The sequence below is a fragment of the Tiliqua scincoides genome, chromosome 1, assembly GCF_035046505.1.
Source record: "Tiliqua scincoides isolate rTilSci1 chromosome 1, rTilSci1.hap2, whole genome shotgun sequence".
Classification (NCBI taxonomy): domain Eukaryota; kingdom Metazoa; phylum Chordata; class Lepidosauria; order Squamata; family Scincidae; genus Tiliqua; species Tiliqua scincoides.
In genome coordinates this window covers 241,735,743-241,757,920 of record NC_089821.1, presented here as the reverse complement: position 1 = coordinate 241,757,920, position 22,178 = coordinate 241,735,743, and the positions used below count along the sequence as shown (strand labels likewise).

Below are 22,178 nucleotides of genomic sequence, written 5' to 3'. Positions count from 1 at the left end.
TGAACTGTATCCTTCTTAACCCCGGTGAAGGTACCCATTCTATAGAGCACTTAAAATCAATATTTTTTGCTGCCTCATAAACCTGCTCCCACCAATGCCAGTTCATTTATAAGAGGTTGCAACACATGACTGCACTTATGAGAGGTTGCAACAAGCTACCAAACAGGAAGTTGAGTGTTGCTCAGGAACAGTGAGCACTGGTTGAAGTGAGGAATGTAAAGAATTGAAGGCAGTGGGACTGGCTGTTGGATGGGGAGAGGAAAAGGACAGGAAGTACAAATGAACTGGGACCCAACACCCTTGAGCAACATATATGATTGGCTTGACATCAGACATGTTGGGAACAGACACTTGCAGATGTATCTTCTGCTCTCAAGAGTGCTCTATTGAATCCAAGCCACTGATCTTTTTGCATTGTTAAAATCGTGTGAAAATATTATTTACTTTCAAAGACTCGCCCCAAGATGGTTTCAAACAAGGCCTTTCTGGGTCCATGGTAACTGCGTCTATTTTCTTTTGGAATAGGATTAAACAACAATCCATGATCCTCATAATCAGATGAGGTGGCTTGGCAAGTTTTCGAACAGTTGCAATATCTGCTGGTTTAATGGTCTGCAAAGGAAAGAAGTAATTTCACTTATTGCCTGAGTAGAATTCTATGAATACAGGGAATATCGTCCTGCACTGAGGTTACAATGCCTCAGTTCCACTGAGCTACATTGAACTTACTTCTGAGTAGATATGCATATGGCTGTGCTGTTAAGTTATCAAATGAATTTATTATTTTGTATTAGTTGTACACATTTACTATTACTGTTTCTCCAAGGAACTGAGAATAGTGTATGTGATTTCTCCCCCTCATTTTGTCTTCACAATAAGCCTGTAAACTAACTTAGGCTGAGAGATAGTTACAGGCCCAAGGTCACCCAATACGTTTCATGGCAGAATGGGGACTTGAACCTGGATTTTCCTGGTCCAAATAACACACTCGAACTACTACACCACATTTCTCTAAGCAATAGATTAAGCTAGTACTAATGACACAGACCTCCTACAGGAAACTAAACTGAGACATCAGAAATGTCTACTGGAGAAACAGTCTCACTAGACAATAATAAATGAAAGGACATTCCTAAAACTGCTGCCATCATGTTTGGCTAATAAAACTCAGCCAATAACCTGATGTTATGAAAGTATACAGAACATATGAGATAAGACAAGGTTGTCATTTAAAAGAGAAATTAAATCTGAAAAATAATATGGAAAACAGAAGATGATTTCAAGCAATATTCATGCTTTTACAGATTTCTTACAGTCCAGTCTTATTCTTCCCTCCTGCCAATGCAGCAGCCCCAAAATGGCTACCAGTGCATTCTGGGAGGGGGGAATTCAGGAGGTCTCCTCTGGGTAAGGGAACATTTGTTTTCTTACCTCAGAGTATGCCTCAGCAACACAGAGGGGTCTACATGATCTGTGCTAGTGAATTTGCTGGCTCAGGTCAGTGGGACCCATGCTGTGGGATCAGCTCCAGAAAAAGAGCAAGGATTTGGTGGCCGCCACTGCCACCAAACCCACACCCGGTCCCAATTCACCCATCCCCATCACTGCCCCATTCTGCCCTCCCTCACCATGTTCCACCCTCCTCCCGATCGTGTCTTGCCTCCCCAGACATCCTGCTTGTTTTGGCAGATCCAGAGTGATCCTTACAATAGGTGTGGGAAGGCTCTGGCCTTCCTGCTTGCACTCTGTAGTATGTTTTATGACTGCCGTAAGGCAGGCAGCACTAGCAAGATGCTAGTTCTGCCATTAAGAGCCCATAAGATTGGGCTGCTAGTTTTGCACCTGCAAATTCAAACTGTTTTTAAATCATACACAGTAATATTTTTAATCAAATTTTCTACACAATGCCCATATCAAATATTAAACATTAGTCAGAAAGATATTTGGAGAAAGGTCCAGCCATCAAAGCCTGATCATAGTTTTTGGGCTGCTAAAGAAAACACTTTATTACAAATCCCAATTATTTATGGAACAGTTTCTATTTACCAATATCTCCTATTTATATCTATAAGATCTATATTTAATATCTATTTAACAGTTTTTGATAGTTTCTTTGCTCAAAAATGCACTTGAAGTATCCTCCAGATCTATGACATTTTCTGTGATCATGTTGTTTATGAGAGTTCAGGTGCTCATACTGGATTTTTCATGCAGCTCTCTATACCATGTGCCTTGTTGCTCAAAAGATGCCATTAACTTTCTCCCACACGTAGTCTGTTCTTACACTCTCCTACACATGGTTCGTTCCTAATGCAGCCAGCTTCCCTTCCTCCTTTCAGGGAGAGGGGAATTTTGCACAAGGTGCTTATAAGCAGCCAGATAAGATGACATATTATCAGCATTGCTCAGTTCTTTGGGGCGGGGGAGGAGGCTGATGCTGTCTTCAAATGAATGGTTGGATATTTTTAAAAATGCACTCACATTCAAAGCAGCTTCTGCTTCTTCTAATGCTGGTTTAGCTGCCTCCAGTTTTGCTTCCGCTACCACTTTCTCTGAATCAATTTCATCTACAATCTTCTGTGCTTTGTCTTTTACACCTTGAACTTCATTTTTCACTTTAGCGGAAGCCTCGGCACTTACTGTTACTTCTGCCAACACCTATTATACAGTACAATAAAACAAGCAAGATATATAATTTTTAATGATGCATCTGAAGTTCAGAATGGTGGGGTGGGTGCAGAACTTGTAACGGTGAACGGTAACTGTTTGCCTCCCTGAGCACATTATGAACTGACTCCACAGTTTGAACAAAGCTCAGGTTCAGCTTATAATAGACTGGTCACCAGCTGTTTCCCTTCCAGTCCCTCCTCTTTCCCAAGCATCTTTCTCTTTCATACAGAGAGAAACGGATGGCACAGAAAACTGGCTGGCAAATGCAGAGGACCCGATGTTGGAATTTGCATGCAGTGCCACCTGGAGGATTCTGGAGGACAGTGTAATGTCCCATCACCTCTTTACCTGCCCCTCTATAGTCCTTGCAGAAAGTATGGTGCTTAGTTTCTTTTTCCTTCCTTCGTTTCTCCACACAACCTCTTTCCTTCCAGACCATCAAAGAAGGAGGATATGCTGTGCCAGGGATCCATGTCTGCCAGCTATCCTCACCAGACTTCCACAAAAGGGAACAACTATAGTTCTCTGTTCCAAAACAATAGGAGCCTCTGATACTTCAGAACATGTATGTAAGCAACTATGAACTGTGAGTAAAGTATTTCTTATGAAACCTTAACCAAGCCTCTGCTCCTGTGTATGCTTTATTGACAGCAACTAGCTGTATGGTATAATTTATCATGGAGTTGGGGGTGCTTTCAGTGACTGCTCTGCTTCCCCACATTGTAGACTTCCTCTTTAAGGCATGGATGCTCTTGAGCAAGTGTCCATTGTCACTGGGACACATAGGAATTTCCAGTGCTAATCCTATTCATTAAAATAGGAGTTTCTGGGACCTACAATTCCTATGCACCTCAACAGCAATGGATGAACTTGAGAAAGCTCTTTGCCATCAATTCCACTCCTTTGCCTTACACAAGTTTTCTTAAGAAAGGGAAAGGGACTGGCAGGAAGGGCTGGTGGGGAGCTATCCCCCAAAGACCCTCAGCTTCAGAAAGACTCTTAGCTTTCCCAAGAGATCTCCATAAAAGCTTGGGAAAATGGAACAACTTAGAAGTTTGAGGAGCCTTGACAGGCATCACTGTGAAACTGAGAGGCAAACAAATGTAGAGTTCTTTTCTTCAGGAGGGAAGAATTCTGGTTGCATATTATCAACACATTCTAATCCAAATCCCTCTTTTGCAGAATCCTTGAAAAATCAACCAAGTTTATGACCACAATCTCCCCCCCCCCCTTTCCCCAACCATTCTGCAACTGACTGCAAATGGGAGTTCTTCTGTTATGAAACCAGATGGAATTGGGCAGTTGTCTGCAGCACAGAAAGCTAGAACATTATTCAGGCTGTTTTCAAAATATGAGGACAGACGTACCCCAGTGCTGAAGGTGAAGAGTACAGGGAATTCAACAAACTGAACAGTCTAAAATAAAAATTCAAAGTAAAATAAACAGCATAAGTTCAGAAATGGCAAAGCATATTTGGGAAGAGATAAAGTAGCATCTCTGGAGATTGAGCATTCCTTTTTCAAAGATGAGATGAATATTAGTACACTTGATGATCCAACAAAGGAAGCAGCTTCAAAAGCATTAACGCTATACATTAAAAAGTCAAATACTGGTGCATACTGGGAAGGAGGTAGTGATGCATGGGAATTGCTATTGATGATAGTATTTGTAGGTATAGTAGGCATCTCTGTTTCAGCAGTGAATACATGCTAGGGATTCCAGCTCGTTCCAGGACTATGTTGTTTGGAACTTTGTCCTGCCAGGTGATGCCAAGGCTGTATCGGAGGCAGCGCATGTGGAAAGCGTTCCGTTTCCTCTCCTGTTGTGAGCGAAGAGTCCATGACTCGCTGCAGTACAGAAGTGTACTCAGGACGCAAGCTCTGTAGACCTGGATCTTGGTATGTTCCGTCAGCTTCTTGTTGGACCAGACTCTCTTTGTGAGTCTGGAAAACATGGTAGCTGCTTTACCAATGCACTTGTTTAGCTCGGTATCGAGAGAAAGAGTGTCGGAGATCGTTGAGCCAAGGTATACAAAGTCATGGACAACCTCCAGTTGGGACAGGGCGGTCTTGAGCCACCATAGGAACTGGGTCCTAATATAGAACTCACAGTGTCTGGAATTCCAAATGGGGGAGTGGCCATTCTTATTGACTGAATTTGTGAAGACCAGAGAAGCTGCAGCAACCTAATGAAATTGCCTTATTTCAATGCTCTGTTTTTGTATTGACTGAGCAAGCAGAGAACACTGACCTACAGGCCATTCCTCTGAAATACTTGTGAATAAGTCCAATACAGATTTGTCTTGGTACTTCTGGACTTTGGGAAGGAAGTGATAACTTTTGAACTTGTATGTGTAATCCTTTGTGTTCTCACTTGCACCAATTTTGTTTGATAACTTTGAATCAACATTGTTTATTGACAGTATCTCAGGTGTGTGAAAGGAGGAATGATGACTATCCAGATGGGGGTCCCAGGGTTCTTTGGATGGGCAAGCTAAAGTAGAGTAATCTACAGGCCAAATCCTATCTTGAATGGCCATCAACAGAATGTGTCTTTTGCTGGCACTGACTACTGTAAAGCAGCCAGTGCAAGTCATAAAAGCACAATGAGTAGGGGAAAGTTGATAGAAAGGGCATGTGCACCATCAGTTCTCCCACCACCTGCCAAAACAGGTAAGTCAGTGGGAAGAGGCAGGAGGAGGTGGGGGAGGTGGAACAGGGTGGGGAAGGAGCAAAACGGGGCTGGGAGGGGGCATAACAGGGTGGAGAAGCTGCAGAAGGGGGTGGATCTGATAGCAGTGTGCACTGGATCCTATCCCCCTTTCCTGCAGTCTCCCTGCATCCTCTTCTCAAACTTGCAGTAGCAAAATTGGTAGTGCAGGTCCTAGGAGACCCATTGTGGAGCAGGAGACTTACAGAGGTGTAAGGGGATTTAATCTCCTTTCACATTCGAAGCTTCCCAATCTGCTCCCCCGTCCCCTGCTGGATACAATGTGCCTGTTTTTGGCATGGCTACACCAGTGGGTGGTGGTGGAGATAGGACTGGGCTCAAAGGTAGGAAACCCCTAGACTTTTAAACCCATCCCTTGGCCCTGACTCTAGGATTTCATAATACTCACTTTGTCTGCTTTTACAGAAGCCAAAGCCAACTCTTTCTCCTTCACTGCCAAGTCTTGGGAGAGTTTAGCAACAGATTCACTAGCTTCCATTAGCTTAGAAAGACCTGTAATAGTGATAACAATTCAGAGAAGTTATACATAATCAGGGGGAAGAAATGTGGAACTCACTGGCTGAGGACCCACCTGACTGATCCCTGAAGACCCCAGTATCTGATAGCAGCCACAGCCATGGGGGTAGGTGTGCCCACCAGGTTTTGCACAGGGCCTGCAACAACTCGTGCAGGCATTGTACATAACCTATGGCCCAATCTTAGGAGGCCTTAAAGCTGCTGAAATGAGTTTTCTGGTGGCATAAATACTTTTATGGCTATTGCAAAAACCATTGGGTTGCACCCCCCACTGGATGCAGTGTGCACTTTTCATCGTGGCTGCATTGGCAGGGGGAAGAGTATAGGATTGGGCCTGAAGTATGTGAAACATTTGCATATGGTCCCCCTGCCTCCACCCCTTCTAACCATCCCTCTGTTGTAATCCCAATGTCAAAAAAGCTAGACTGTAAGCCCCCTGGGGCTGGACCAGTCTTTCCACTCTGTGTAAAGCACCATGTACACCGATAGTACTCGGCACGAAGTACCATCCAATAAAGGCTACAGGTCCTCCAATAAAAGCAATGGGTAATATCCAATAAAGGCAACAGGTCCTAAATACCATTATCAGCTGTTAAACTTACAAACAATATTGTAAATAATCATCAGTTTTCAACAATTGGTTTTTATATACAGGTGCAACCTTATTATACATGGATTTTTTATAAACAGATTTGACTCAACACAAATGGCCACTGCAAATGAGAAGGAATGTGCTGATCCCTGGAGAAGGGGAAAATGCATCCCTTTAAAATCACAGTTTTAAAAACTGCTTTCCTTACTATTGTAGGGAGAGAGTGTCATGAAAGGGATTGCAGGTATAACCTATTTATCCACAGATTCCATGGATTTTTCAATCTCAAGGATGAAAAGGACCCTTTAAATTAAAGGAAAACAGTTGTTTAACAATAGCCTTGTTAATTCTAGAGAGGGCAGCCAGCTGATTCCCTCTCCAAGGCAAAGCAACCCCTCACTTCCCCCAACCAAGTGAAAGAAAGATCTTTGCTCTGGGTGAAGGGAGGGGTCCCTGGCTCGCCTGGAGAGAGACTGATTGATGGATTGTCTGCCTGATGACTCTGTCTTAACATTACAAAGGTCAGCAAGGCTGTTTTTATATTACCTAGCAAAGGGACTTGCTTTAGTTTGATTTTTGCCATCCACGTGCGTTCTGGGAATGGAACCCCCCTGAATAATGAGACTCAACCTCTATATACTTCTGATTTGATGTATTTGATAATGTGACATCCAATAAAGGCAATGGGTCCTAAATAGCATTTTCAGCTGTTAAACTTACCTATATGCATACGTTCAGCTTGTTCATTAATGCTGGATAATTTATCAGCATAAACATCTTTGTAACCATTAATAAAAGAGAGATAGGACTTGGGAGTAACATGAGCTCTTCGACGGTATCTGTAATGCACAATAATGATCATGGTTGACATTTAAACAATCTTGCTACTGTGAAATACAATGATAAAAGTATGTGTAACTTCATGGATACAATTATCTCAATGACAGAAGCCTCCATTTTCACTTTCAGTTCTAATGTGAATACGTTTCAATGACATAACTGTTATAAAAATGGAAATAGAAAGTGAAGTCTCTTGAAATAATGATACCAGGCATGTCCTCAAAATCAAAACAATTATACAATATATCTTATGCAGATAAGTTTATCAACAAAAGCTTACTCAAAGCCCAAGCAGGTGTTTGATAGCTTCTACAGGGATTCTAGAATGATCCCAAGAGTTATTTATGGCCCATTCCTATCCTTTCCCTCTCCCCAGTGGTGCAGCTGTGCCAAAAAGGTGCATGATGTATCCAGCAGGGGGGATTGGGAGGCTTAAGAGGGAAAAGAGCATTTAAATCTCTTTACCCCTCTGTAAGCCTTCTGCTCCACAATGGGCCTCCTTGGACTTGCACCAGCTCTTTAACTGACATAGATCTGAGGAAAGGGGGCAGGGAGCCTGCAAAAATGGAGGAAAGGATCCAGCACATGCCATCACTGCCAGATACACCCCTCCAGAAGCCTCCCCACCCCATTTCACTCCACCAGTTTTGCCCTTCCCTGCCCCATCCTTGCCCCCACTACTGCCTTACCTGCTTCAGCAGGTTTGGAGAGATCCACTGGTGCCTTGGGAGCGCTGCCACCACTTGTGACAGAGCTCCCAAAATGGCCACTGATCGTGTGCTGTGTGCTCCATTGGTGGCCATTTTACAACAGTGGAACTCTGCTCTGCTATCATAAATAGCTGCACATGAGAGCCCAATCCCAGATAGGACTGGGCAGTTAATCTTCATATAAAAATAAGTTTATATATGACATCTTTCATACAACCACTATTTAAGGTTAATTTGTATTTATCTACTGTAGATGTTGGCCATTTTCTTGTTACCACTGAACCTGCTTCCTTCAGGGTGGGGAGAGAATATAGGCTGCTCCTGAGTTCTCCTCCTAGTTTCCTTAGACTTCTCTTCTCCAGCATTCCTGCCACACATGGGTGCAAGGGACTGCCAGCTGTTCACAAGATATTCAGGCTCATGCAGAGTTGGTTCAACATCCTTATCACTCTGAAAACCAGGAGCCCATCCACCTTTCCTAGGATGACCAGACATCCCATTTTTCCAGGACATGTTCTCTTTTTCAGCCTCACATCCTGGAGAAGAACTTAAATGTCCTCTTTTTCCCTCTTACCAGGCAGCCCATAGCCTTCTTGTAATTAACAAATTATATGTAATAAATTAAAATAGTTCTAAATTTAATAACAAGTAACAGGGTGTTTAAATTAACCCCATGACATCAACATAAGAGGGTTCTGGGCTTTTATTTTGTCAAGTCCTACATTTTTCTTGGATCTCCTACAGTTTGGGGTGCCTTGTCCTCTTTTGTGGTTATGACATCTGGTCACCCAGACCTTTCCACCAGCCCACTGCACTTCAGTAGCCCATTCCCCTGGGGAACTCCAGCTGCCTTTTTCCTGCTGCTGGTCAGACCTGGAGTGTGGGGTGAGTTGGCAAGGATGCCACCACTGTTTTGTATGCTACCTTTGAAAATAATTATCGCAGCTTTCTGAAACTAAGTCATGGAAGATGCCCATAGTTTCTACTACTTGAGCTTTAACTTCAGCAGAACAGACAATGTTAAATTCAGACAGGAAATAATGGGATACAGCAACCAGGGCTTCCTTGGGCCATCGAGTGAACCAGTCCATGGTGCAGCCTGATATAAGCCCTGGAAATTTCAAGGAACGTGCACGAAACTTTTCACCAACCTAAAAGATTAACAAATAATAATTTGAAAGTCATATAAGGGACATTGCATCAAGCTCAACATAGTTATGGCAACAACGGTTCAGTTAAGATTTCCCTCACACACAGGCCCCAATCCAACTGAAACAGCACCACAACTCTAGATTCCTCCCTTTATTTTGAAGAAATCCTCTGAGAGAATATATGTGGTTAGATCTGTTAGAAATCTGAAACAGTAAACGTGTTCACAGGATTAAACAAGATAAGAACAGAATAAACTGATAAGTCACCCTAGTTTATTTTACCTATAAGTATATATATTTTGTCCAATAGCAACAGAATTTTACACAAACTGTAGGATTGCATAAATGCTTTCTAATTCTACAAATGGAATGGGATTTTTTTTATCTTTGAAAATATTAAATAGAGCTGTAATCCTATGCATGTATAAAATGGAGCAAGTTCCTCTGAACTCAGTGGTACTTACTTCTAAGTAAACATGCAGAGGATTGAGCTGCATGTCCCAATTTTTGCAGTTTGCATGCTCAAATGGAATGTCCAAGTAACGTGAGTAGAAGTATATCCCTAAGATGGACTTGCAGAGTACATCAAAGATGCACTTGCTTGTGAGATAACACAGCTTTCCATAAAACATTTTTCATTTTTAAATCTTTAGAATTCTTAATAACACTTAAAGGAAAACGTTTTCTCATAAGAAAATTTGTCAAAGGAAATTGGAGATGATTTTAAAGAAAACTCACAGGTGAAAAGCAGAGAACAACATGAAGATTCTTTCTTGACCGTGTTATAAAATATTCATAAAGATTATCAAAAGTAGGAGGAACTCGTGGTAGCTCTTTTTTCATTACACTTATCAATCCTTGAGTTATTTCATCCATTTCATCTCGAGCAAATAAATTGGAGATCTTAGCAGAAAATAATGATTGGCAGAAAAATTAAAATTATTTAGTAATATCATAAGTCAACAGTTTGTAAATTATAGGCCTTGTAAATTATAGGCCAGTTTGTAAAATAATAAATTATTTTAGTATCGAAGAAACAAGGCATGATTTTCTGGCATCTGAGCCTGCAATCCTATCCACACTTACCTGGGAGTAAGTCCCATTGACTACAATGAGCAGACAGGTGTAGGCTTGGGCTATGCCTGACTCTAGATGTGAACATACAGAGTTTAAGCAGATGGAGGACCAACTTGCTCCTTTGTTTGAATTCATGTCTTCCAATCCAATGGCAAATGTATGAAGCGGTGGAGTTGTGCCTGCAGGGTCAGGCTAGTCTGTTACCAAAAGGGCTGTTTTGTTTAGGGGAATTATTACACTGCCCTTATTGGAACATTAGGATCGTAGGCTGGATAACAAGATGGCTTAATGCAGAGAACTTCCCTTTTGCTTAAAGAGGAGACTGAGAGAAAGATAACTTTTAATAAAAGATTATAGGTTTATTACAAAAGCACAAAGGTAAACATAATGCACATGGAGAAATGATAAGTGTATGTTTCTTGGTCCTAATGTTTGAATCCAATGTACCTAGCTTTCATGGTGGTTGCGTGTGAAGAGTATTTGGTGCATTATTACCGAGGAAATTAGAAAAAGGAAAGGTTATAGGGAAAGATTTTAGGGGTCCCTGATCTGCCAACCCCAGCTGCTAACTAAAGATGGGGAGAGAAGGGGAGAAAAAGGGTGGGAAGGAAGAAAAGAGTTCCAGGTGCAAGATCCTGTCCTGTAGAGCCAGTTTGGGGGGGGGAGTCCTGTGGAGAGGACCCTCTGACACAACACAGATGTGTTGGTCCTTGGAGAGACAGAGCATGTGAGAGGAAGCCCTCACTTAAAAGGGGTTCAGAGACAGTGCTGAGCTGGATGGTAGCTTGACCACACAGCAGGGTGCTTGGAGTATGTAAAACATTGAAAGAGGATCAGGATGTCAGTTATCAGCAAAATTAAACGGGGTCTATGGCTGGGTTCTTAGATGGGGGAACTTGAACAATACAATGAATACAGTAATGTAGGAGTATTCTGTTCAGAGATTCTACTTTAGAAAATAAAATGCATTATTCTAAAGACATTGTTAAGCAATGTCAGCAACCTGGCCCTGGTAGTGCTGCATTCTGCTCATGCACCAACGAGGCTAGACGCCTTTCACACAGCCCTCCAGGAAACAATTTAATTAAAACTTATTTACAACAGAGACAACTGGAAGATAAGCTTGAAAGGAATGAATTTAGGGAGGATAAAGCTTGAAGAAGCAGCTGTTAAGATTTGGTGAGTGTTCTAAGATATTTAAAGCTTCTTTCTCAAGAATACAAAATAAGGAAGCAAAATAACCAAGTAAAATGGCGACAAAGTGTGAAATGAAAAAATTGACTGAACTGATAACTAATATGGAAAAAAATATTAGGCAAGACTTCACGGAGTTACAAAACAAATTCGAACAATTATTGGAAGACATAAAAATAGCTAGGACAGCTGCAGATAATGCTGTAAAAAAACGTGAAAATAATGAGAAAGAAATACAACTATTAAAAAAAAGAGTTGCTTTATTATCAGACTGTCAATGATAAAGAAATTTGAGGCTATCAGGAGTAACGGAGGATATTATGGCTAAAGATCTTGAAAAAACTTTAATTGAATTTTTTAGAAAATTAGGAAAAACTATAAAAAAGAAGATCTTGAACGAGCTCATTGGAGCTTGAAACCAAAACCAAATGCTGGTAATAGCCCAAGAGATATTATAATAGCTTTTTCAAGGGACAAAATACAGAGCTATGTTTGGAGAAGACTCAGGAAAGACAAAGATTTACAATTTCAGGATCAGAGAGTAACTATTCGTCTTATCACCAGAAACTCTTCAAGAAAGAAGACTTATGAGACCATTCGCTCAGAAATTACATGAGAATGGTATTCTATTTTCCTGGGGATATCCAGCTGTTATTTTGATTTTTAAAGATGGTAAACTCTTGAAAGCTAGGAACCCATCTGAAGCTGAGAAGTTACTTCATAGATTTAAAATAGATAATACTCTTCAAGAAGCTGAAGAAGAGGAAGAAGGAGAAGAGGAAGAGGACTGAGGATTATTATATAAATTTGAATAAGGAATAGGAATAAGGAATAAGAAAGAAGCTATCTTCCGAAGCATAATATGTTTTAAAATAACTTCTTTCTTATGTCTGTGTTGGTTGAAAGAATTGAAATACAGGGGGGGGGGTTAGAAGGGGGAAGGCAGAATCTCTTTTCAAGGAACAAAAAGGGGGGGGGATTTTGAATCCCTACCAACTCCTCAAGAAGGGTTTTTTCAGGCTATGGGGGGAAGAACAACCAGCAAAAAATAGTAAATGAAAGCACACCAGGGGGTTGGTTACAAACAAAAAATGGGGAGGGTGATTAAATTACTCTCCTTAAATGTAAATGGTTTGGCCTCAGACCTTAAACGTTATAGATAAATAAGATGATAAAGGATTTGGGGATTGATATGCTGTGTATTCAGGAAACTCATAAAAGTAAGAGAGATTTAAGACCATTGGTGAATAATCCACTCTGGAGTTTGCAAATAGAATCAAGGGGAACAAAGAGAGCAAGGGGTGTGGCTATCCTTATACATTCTAGAATGAATATAACTATGTTGGAGATATGTAAAGATAGAGAGGGAAGATTTATTTTTTTGAAATTTAGTATGAATGGTAAGAATATGGCAAATATTTATGCACCTAATAAAGGTCAAACTTCTTTTTTGAATCAAGCTTTCCAAAGGTTACAGTCATTTATGACGGTGATTTGATGGTTGTAGGTGATTTTAATAATAATAATATTATGAAGAATAGGAAGCTGAAGTTAGATAAATGGAGATTGAAGGAGGTATTTAGTCTCTTGCAGGAAGAAAAGCAGCCCACTTTTTTCAAAAAGGTATAAAAATTTTCTTGTATTGATTATATTTTAGTAAATGAAACTAATGATATGGAGTGGAAACAGGGCCTATATGGATTTCTGATCATGCACCAATTATTGTAGAGTTTGGTTTGGAGGAAGAACAAAAGGCTAGAAGATGGAGGTTTAACCCTAAAATATTTTTGCAACAGAAGGACAGGGACGATTTAATAACAGGGTACAACATTATTTTAAGGAAAATAAAGGGTCTGCAGAGGAAGATAAAGTATGGGATGCTGCAAAAACAGTAGTTAGGGGAATATGTATTACTAAAGAAATATATTTTAGGAAGAAAATGAATATTAAAAGAGAACAAAAATTAAAGGAAATAACAGAATTACAGAGCAGATTACAAAGGAAGATGGAGAGGCAAATTCACGATAAGCTGAATAAGTTGAAAGATGAATTGCAGGAATTAGACAAATTTGCCCTCTGGAAAAAGGATCTACTAGTGAAGAATGAGTATCAGAGAATAAATATAAGAATAAATGAAATGAAATGGGAAAGAAGGTTTATAAGGATAGTCAGATAAAAGAGACTTTTGAAAATTTTTATAGTAACTTATTTAAAGCTGAGGAAGTGAAACAATTTGATGAAGTTATAGTCAATAAAATCAAGGAAGAGGATCTGTTAGTATTAAATGCCGATATTACACAACAAGAAATTTTGAGTGTTATACAGAAGTTAAAAATAGGAAGTCACCAGGTTTAGATGGATTGACGGCAGAATTTTATAAAATGGTTGGAAATTTAATAGCTCCGGAACTACAGAGTTTGTTTAATAAGATATTGAGGGGGGGAAAGCCCCAGATTCTTGGAGGAATACTGAAATTATGGTAATTTTGAAACAAATGAGGGACCCGGTGGATCCTAATTCTTATAGACCTATTAGCCTGGCAAATCAGGACTACAAAATTTTTGCAAAAATCTTAGCAAATAGACTGGAGAGACTGCTCCCAAGGTTAATAGGAGAGGATCAATATGGTTTTGTAAAGGGAAGATACACTGGACACCCTATAAGGAATGTTATTAATACTTTATATCATGGGAGTATTGATGGAAGGTTTGCCTTCTTGAAATTAGATGTATATAAGGCATTTGATACGTTAGATCCTGGGTATTTATTTCAAGTATTAAGTAAGTTGGTTTTGAAGTTTTCTTTTTGAATGCTTTAAAAGAAATCTATAAGGAAGGCAAAGACATGATTAAAGTTAATGATGGTCATACTAAGGAATTACGAATTGAGAGAGGAGTAAGACAGGGATGCCCTTTATCCCCAATGTTGTTTGTTTTAGTGATGGAGCCCTTAGCTGATAGAATCAGGAACAGTATTAGAATACAAGGATATAGGGTAGGGAAGGAGGAAATTAATTTATATTAATTAATTTATATGCAGATGATATACTTTTGGTTCTTGGGAATCCTCTGGAAGTTTGAGAGAATTAATGATAATTTTAGAGGATTTTAAATCATACTCTGGGTTAGGGGTAAATATTGAGAAATCAGAAATAATGTTTAGGAAGATAGAGATAAAGGAACAAGTAGCAAAGTTAACAGGGATGAAATTAGGAGTTAAGAGAATTAAATATTTAGGAATAATAATAACAAAGAACTCCAAAAACTTGGTTGAGGCAAATTATAAAACAACATGGAGAAAGGTACAAAAAAAATTAAATCAATGGAATAATAGATATTTAAGTATTTTAGGGAAGATAAGGGCAATTAAAATGTTTATTTTATCTAAGATGCTATATCAGGTCCTTCCAGAGTGGATTCCCAGGAACCAATTAGTTATATGGGATCAAGAAATAAAAAATTAGGTGTTTGGGAAGAAGAAAGCTAGAATTTTAAGGAAGGTTATATATTCACCACAGGAAGATTTAGGATGGGGAATGCCACATTTGGAAAGTTACCATGAAGCTTTCTAAATAAAGATGTTGATGGAAATAGATGCAAAAAATTTGGATAAATGGGTGAGATGGGAAGATACAATAAATAGAGGAGGAGGTAATTTTGGAATATTTACACAGAATGTGAAAAAGGAAATTAAAATTACAATAGGCCCAAGACAGTCAGCATTAAAAGTTTGGGTGAAAATGCAACCCAACTGGATGCCAAAATTCTCTAAATGACCCCACTTGAATTTTTAAGTAAGGAATTTAAAAACGTTGAAAAAAAATTTTGGGAGAAGGAAGAAAATTTAAAGGAAGAAAATTTTGGGAGAAGGAAGAAAATTTAAAGGAAAAGGGTTATTTTAAAGTGAAGGATTTATACAATCCTCAGGGGATATTGACTCCTATACAAGAACTATTGGAGAAAGTCAGAAGAAAATACTGGTTAAGGATTTTGGCTTTATATAATATTTTAAAACAAAGATATTGCCGAGTTTTAAATGAAGAGGATACTCAATTTGAAAAAAATATATAGTATTAAAGAGGATAATAAAAAGGGTTTGGCAAAAAAGCTATACAATTTAATGAATAAAGATAAAGACTACCATATATGATTAGGTTAATACAAATTAAATGGGAAAGAGAGGTGGGAATGTCACTACAGGAGATCGACAGAATAATGTAAGGAATATTGGAGATTAGAATGGAAAAATTTAGAGAATTGGAGATGAAATTAATATTGAAATGGTATAGGACACCTGCCCAACTGACTTATATGATTAAGGGAAGGAATTCAAATTGTTGGCACTGTAGGAGGGTAAAGGGTTATTACGCCCATATTTGGTGGGAATGTTCTAAGGTAATTGATTTTTGGCAATTGATATTTGAAAAGGTGGAGGAATTATGTAACCTTAAGTTGGAGCTCTCTGGGAAAATGTTATTTATGGGAGTTTTGGGAAATAATAAAGAAAAAAAACATAATCAGGGTTTATTCAAAGCTATGATTCTAGTTATCCATGCAGTTATAGCATATGGGTGGAAAGATGCATCAAAATGGACTGTAGAAAAATGGAATTGGTATTTATATGAATGGATACAATCAGACATAGTATCAATATTGAAACAGGATAAGACATGGGAAGATAAGAAAACTGAGATAAAAAAGAAATGGTTGAGATATATAAGATGGGTAAGGGAAGGGGGCCCCAATACTGTTATAATGGATAAAATCCAAAAGGTGTGCTTATGGCTGCAGATATAAATAATTAATGTTAATGGTCGCTCTTCAAGGGGGGAGGGGAAAAAAGATTGTTGATGTATGATTATGTAAATATAAGTGGAATGTATACGTTAATATTATACATCAATAAATTAAAAAAAAAAACTTAGGGAGGCAAGCCAGATTATGCATGGGTGCTACGTAATGATATGCTGGTGAATTTTTTGTAATTATTTTTCACATGAATACAATAAATTATTCCACTACCAGCCCCCCCCCCCCCCCAAGGATGTCAGTTATCAGCAAAATTCAATGGGGTCTATGGCTGGGTTCTTAGATGGGGGAATTTAAACAATACAATGAATACAGTAATGTAGGAGACACTTAAACAGTGATTTAAGACACAAGAAGGCAGTTCGAGTTTGCATACAGTACTTAAACAGTGATCGGGTTAAAACAATACAATGAATACAGTAATGTAGGAGACACTTAAACAGTGATTTAAGACACCAGACTTCCTCCCATAATGTGTGACTAAGGGGGGGGGAGGTGTTGTGTAACCATGAGCTTGACTAGAGTTCTAGAAATGTTGCCTGTGTGCTGGGAGAACAGTTTAGCCTGCATGATATTTTAGTCCATAGTAACATAACCAGATATAGAGAGAAAATCAAAACTAAAAGGCAAAAGAGGATTTTCACATAACAAGTCTGCCCATGACGTGCACTTAGGTTTGTGTTCGGGCTGTTGCAGACCTTTTTTGTAGAATCTAAAATTCTGCCAGTCAACTGGCCTCCTGTTTCCTTTGTAGAAGAGCTGATTGGCAGGATTTTAGCTTCTAATAAAGGACTGTAGGGCTCAGGCTGTTGAATTGGAGAAGGGACCTATGCATGTAGCACTTGGTGGTGCACTTGGTTCCCCACAGACCTTCCTGGTAGGCATATGTATTGGATGCACCTTCTTTGCACACAGTGTTCCAAGCAGGACTGCAGTGATGCAAGTTCATGAAAACAACATATGCTAGACATTTTTGGGCAAGAGAAATTGCCCATCACCCATTGATTTTCTCCAAAATTCTTCCATACCATTCTCAGGCCAGCAAAGATTTGCATAAGTCTTATACCTATATGTTGCCCACAAGCAACTTGCAAGAATATAATCCCAAATATAGTGACCAGAGTTCTGAGTATTCTGAACGTTTGTGGCTAATCGTTTGCTTTCCCAATAAATTACTGCAAAATAAGTGGTGCCTCTACTAAAACCTATTTCTGAATTGCATGTTCTTTTTTATCTCTTCCTAGACCAGTGTTTCTCAAACTGTGGGTCGGGACCCACTAATTGGGTTGGGAGTCAATTTCAGGTGGGTGCCCATTCATTTCAATATTTTATTTTTATTAGACGATGTTACTATGGTCTGTGACTGCATTTGGAGAAATGTTACACATCTATACTTTAACAGGTTACTATGGATATGCTTTAATAATGATAGTAAATGGGACTTACTCCTGGGTAAGTGTGGGTAGGATTGCAGCCTAGGATTATTAAAAATTTTCCTGCTTGATGATGTCACTTCCGGTCATGACATCACTTCTGGTGGGTTCTAACAGATTCTCATTCTAAAAAGTGGGTCCCGGTGCTAAAAATTTGAGAACCACTGTTCTAGACACATCTCTTCCTTATCTTAAGGACTGCAATAGGAAGACGGGCTATAAATATAATATTATGTAATAAACCCTGATGGGTGGAGAAAATGCAGTATATCAATCTTAAAAAAAATTACAGAGGTAAATAATAAGAAATGATAAGTTTAACCATGTTTATCCATCTGAAACTCTAACCTCTCCAGAAGAAAGCAGATTATTAAGATATTCCAGAAATGCCTCATCTTTTATTTCATTATCGGTGAAAATGAATGTGATTCCTTTTCCTTCAGCACCCGCAACTCTGTATAAATGCTTTAGATCATCTGTTAGATTGGTCACATTGTATGATCTGGGAGAAGAAGAGGAAAATGCTGAACATGCAGTACAGATTAATCACCCACAAACTTCAGCTAAGAGGTAGCCCACATAAGTGACACTAGTGACACTAATAAGGGGAGGGAAATCAGATATAATTTAGGAGGAGCTGCTCTTTCGTACCATGCTGAGAAGCTGCAACATTGAGCAGACTGTATTGATATAATTTGGAGTAAGTTTATAGAGAAATAGCCATCACACTATACACAACAGCAGGGCTACCCATGCACTACTCTACTGCAAGCTGTGCTAGGATTTAAATGGTGGGAATATGAAACCAGAAATCCTTAGCTACATTGATGTCTGCTGTACTTATCCTTTTAAAGCAGGGGTCTTTCTACACTCTGATCAATCCTAAAGTAAATAATCTGTGACTCAGTACTGCTATGAGAATATTTCCATTAATCCAATATATGTTACTTGAATAACATGTGTTACTTGAACAATATATGTTACTTGAATCTGAAGTCCCTTGTTCCACAAATACTTTGAACTTTGAAGAGTTTCTCCTTCTCTAGGTTCAGAATGTAAACCAAATCCAAGTTCCAACTATCTCCACATGTTATCAGCAAATTAGACCATCGGATGAATTCACTAAAAATTGAAGATGCCACTAACCTTATTACAATGAGTATTAAAAGGAGAAGGATAGAGGGTGAAGTGCCATAGAGCTCCACCCCCTTTGTCCAGCACTCTATGCATGCCAGGCAAAGGCAGGAACATGGGGGCAGCTCATTGGCTGTATTAACCAGGGGGATAGGGTGAGCTGGGCTCCCAGAAGGCTTCTCACCTTCTGGCTCATGTGGGGTGATTAGAGTCAAGCACTAGTGTGCACCCCCCCCCCCCCGCTGTGGCAGGTTACGTATAGGCAGGGTAGATAGGATTGTATGGCAGTGGTATCCAAACTGGGGTGTCGTGACGCCCCAGCCTGAGGGTCCTGGTCCCTTTCCCCTTAAGGGGCGGGGGCAGCCAGGAGGCAGGGAGGAGGCAGCAGTGTGATCCCCAGGATTGTGTCACTCAAGGGGGCTGCAGGGGCTTGGTGCACTTGCCCAAGCCCCCTGCAGCCCCCCGGGGGGTGTGGGGAGCCCTGTATGACCTTAGGCACTGCTCCCCGGGCCAGGGAAGGTGACAGCTCCGCTAAACTGGAAGCGGTGCGCAATCGCTCCACGTTACCTTTTGACCGTGCTGCAGGGACTGGGATGCACCCTCCAGTCCCTGCAGCAGCCTTCCCTGGCTGTGGGAGCTGGATGCGAGTGCCTGCAGGGCTCCCCGGGTCAGAGAAAGTGAGAGTGGGGCGATCGCGCTCCGCCTCCGCAACGGGAAGCAGAGCACGATCACCCCACTCTCGCTTTTCCTCACCCGGGGATCTCTGCAGGTGCTCGTGCCTGGCTCCCCACAGCCAGGGACGGCTGCTGCAGGTGCTGGAGGGTGCACCCCAGTCCCTGCAGCACGGTCAAAAGGGGAAGAGGAGCAATCGTGCACCACTTCCGGTTTAGCAGAGCAGGACGCGATCGCTCCGCTGTCACATTCCCTGACTGGGGGAGCCCTGCCGAAGGTCGCGCAGGGCTCCCTGCACCCCCACGGGGCTGCAGGGGGCTTGGACAAGTGCATCAAGCCCCTGCAGCCCCCCTGAGCGGCATGATCCTGGGGATTGCGCCACTGCCTCCCCCATGCCCCCGCAAAGACTTACTGTGGTATTCAAACTCCCTGCAAGTTTGAAAACTGCAGCTGTAGGGAATTGGCATACATCAGGAGGTCAGCAAGATTAGGGGGTGAGCCAGGAAGACTCAGATGATACTTGTCTGGGTCGCTGAAGCTGGCTGCAAAGTCCCCAGTTTGGAGCAAGCAGAGATCACCAGTGGGCATGGACTGCAAAGGCAATTTTCCCCAAAGGTTTTTGGTTGGTTGGATTTGCCCTTTTGTTTTTGCTTGTTTTGTGGTTTCTTGATTCCTTTTGACTGCTGACTCTTGGTTTTCTTTGCTTTCATTATATTTCTTTGTTGATTTATTGTTTTCCTGATTGTTGTGTTTATTCACCTGTTGTAAACTGCCTTGGGGCCCTTGGGGCCTGAAAGGTAAGGAATAAATCTCTTCAAACAATTACTCAATTAGTGATGATAGGCTTGCCAGGCCCATTATCAGTCTCATTTGCTATATGATGATATAATGATGTATGTTCACAAACAGCAGGAAAGCTGTTTTCTAGCACTGCCAGGAACGACTAAGCGACTAAGATGATTACGGGGCTGGGGCACCTTCCTTATGAGGAAAGGCTACGGCGTTTGGGCCTCTTCAGCTTAGAAAAGAGACGCCTGAGGGGGGACATGATTGAGACATATAAAATTATGCAGGGGATGGACAGAGTGGATAGGGAGATGCTTTTTACACTCTCACATAATACCAGAACTAGGGGACATCCACTAAAATTGAGTGTTGGGCAGGTTAGGACAGACAAAAGAAAATATTTCTTTACTCAGCGTGTGGTCGGTCTGTGGAACTCCTTGCCGCAGGATGTGGTGCTGGCATCTAGCCTAGATGCCTTTAAAAGGGGATTGGACAAGTTTCTGGAGGAAAAATCCATTATGGGGTATGAGCCATGATGTGTATGCGCAACCTCCTGATTTTAGAAATGGGTTATGTCAGAATGCCAGATGCAAGGGAGAGCACCAGGATGAGGTCTCTTGTTATCTGGTGTGCTCCCTGGGGCATTTGGTGGGCCGCTGTGAGATACAGGAAGCTGGACTAGATGGGCCTATGGCCTGATCCAGTGGGGCTGTTCTTATGTTCTTATAGTTATCAGCAAACACTTGTTCAAATATATTTTTCTCACCTAGTTAGAGTTATTTGAAATATTCTGTAGCCAGCTATAAAAGAGGCCAGCCTTGAAAGACTCTGTTTCCCAGAACCTCCAACTCCTACAAGTAAAGCATTTCCACATGCTGTTCGAATTATTCGTGAGATCTGCATTACAAAGAAGATACGCATGTGCTTAGCTAATCATACAAGATCAATCAACTTAAATAGTTACTACAAAACTCCTTTTGAAAAGTACTTTTGGAGAGTTAGAAAAAAGAGTTTAGTAGATTTTTCACACTTTACAGCCAAATCCTATTGTGGTACTGTGCTGGTAAGGTGTCTGCTGCACCAATGCTAGCCATCACAAAAGTACCATAAAGCATGTTTGTGATGACTTTCAAGTAGGCAGTGCAGGCTGGAAGGCTTGTGCTGTCCAGCTGTCATTTAATCCACTGGCCACTGCTGCACTAGGTGGTGAAGGGGTGGGGGAAGACAGAATGGAGACAGGGAGGTGCTGTTTTGGGGCAAGAGGGGTGGTTCAGGCTCAGGAGAGGGTAGGGTCAACAGAGAATGTCTCTGCTGTATCCTAATCCCCATTCTGGGCCTGAAAATCCTACTTGGGGCTTCTCAGACTTGTGCCAGCAATTTTGCTGATGCAAATCCAAATAGCCCCATTGGGCAGGCTGGGGCTTGACATGGAGTAAGAGAAAAAACATTCCCTTACCCAGAGGAGACCTCCAGCCTACCCAATTTCAGCACCAGATACGGTATGGACCATGCAGCCCTGCTGCACCAGCACTGAATAGGATTGGGCTGTTAAATGCTATTAAAATATAGTGACATATCTGACAGAGCAAGTGATTCTGGCAAAAATATCCACATGAGAGAACAGGTGCTCTTACATGGTGCTCAGATCGGTCTCTTACAGAACCGCTACACTGGATTTTAGAGGTCTAGGACCCTGTGTCAAGAGATCTACAACTTTTGCTACAGATCTCCTGTAATAAATTATACCATTGTGGTTGAATTATACCATTCAACCGCATTGTACCATATTTACAATAACAAGCTCAAATCTCAAATATATACTTTTTTTTTTAAATTGCTTCTTAGATGTAATTGAACTATAAGTT

The 22,178-nt window shown here is 40.7% G+C and overlaps 1 protein-coding gene across 1 annotated transcript in view; it reads right to left on the bottom strand.

Annotated features, from left to right (window-relative positions):
• Nucleotides 1-22,178, bottom strand: part of DNAH8 (dynein axonemal heavy chain 8) — a 188,528-nt gene that overhangs the window by 57,008 nt on the left and 109,342 nt on the right. The window contains exons 58-65 of the mRNA XM_066623193.1: nt 21,080-21,210; nt 18,070-18,223; nt 9,948-10,112; nt 8,983-9,209; nt 7,229-7,347; nt 5,789-5,892; nt 2,482-2,658; nt 445-612 (exon numbers count right to left, since the gene is read on the bottom strand). Of these exons, the coding sequence (XP_066479290.1) occupies nt 445-612; nt 2,482-2,658; nt 5,789-5,892; nt 7,229-7,347; nt 8,983-9,209; nt 9,948-10,112; nt 18,070-18,223; nt 21,080-21,210 (1,245 nt within the window). The remainder of the gene's footprint in view (nt 1-444; nt 613-2,481; nt 2,659-5,788; nt 5,893-7,228; nt 7,348-8,982; nt 9,210-9,947; nt 10,113-18,069; nt 18,224-21,079; nt 21,211-22,178) is intronic.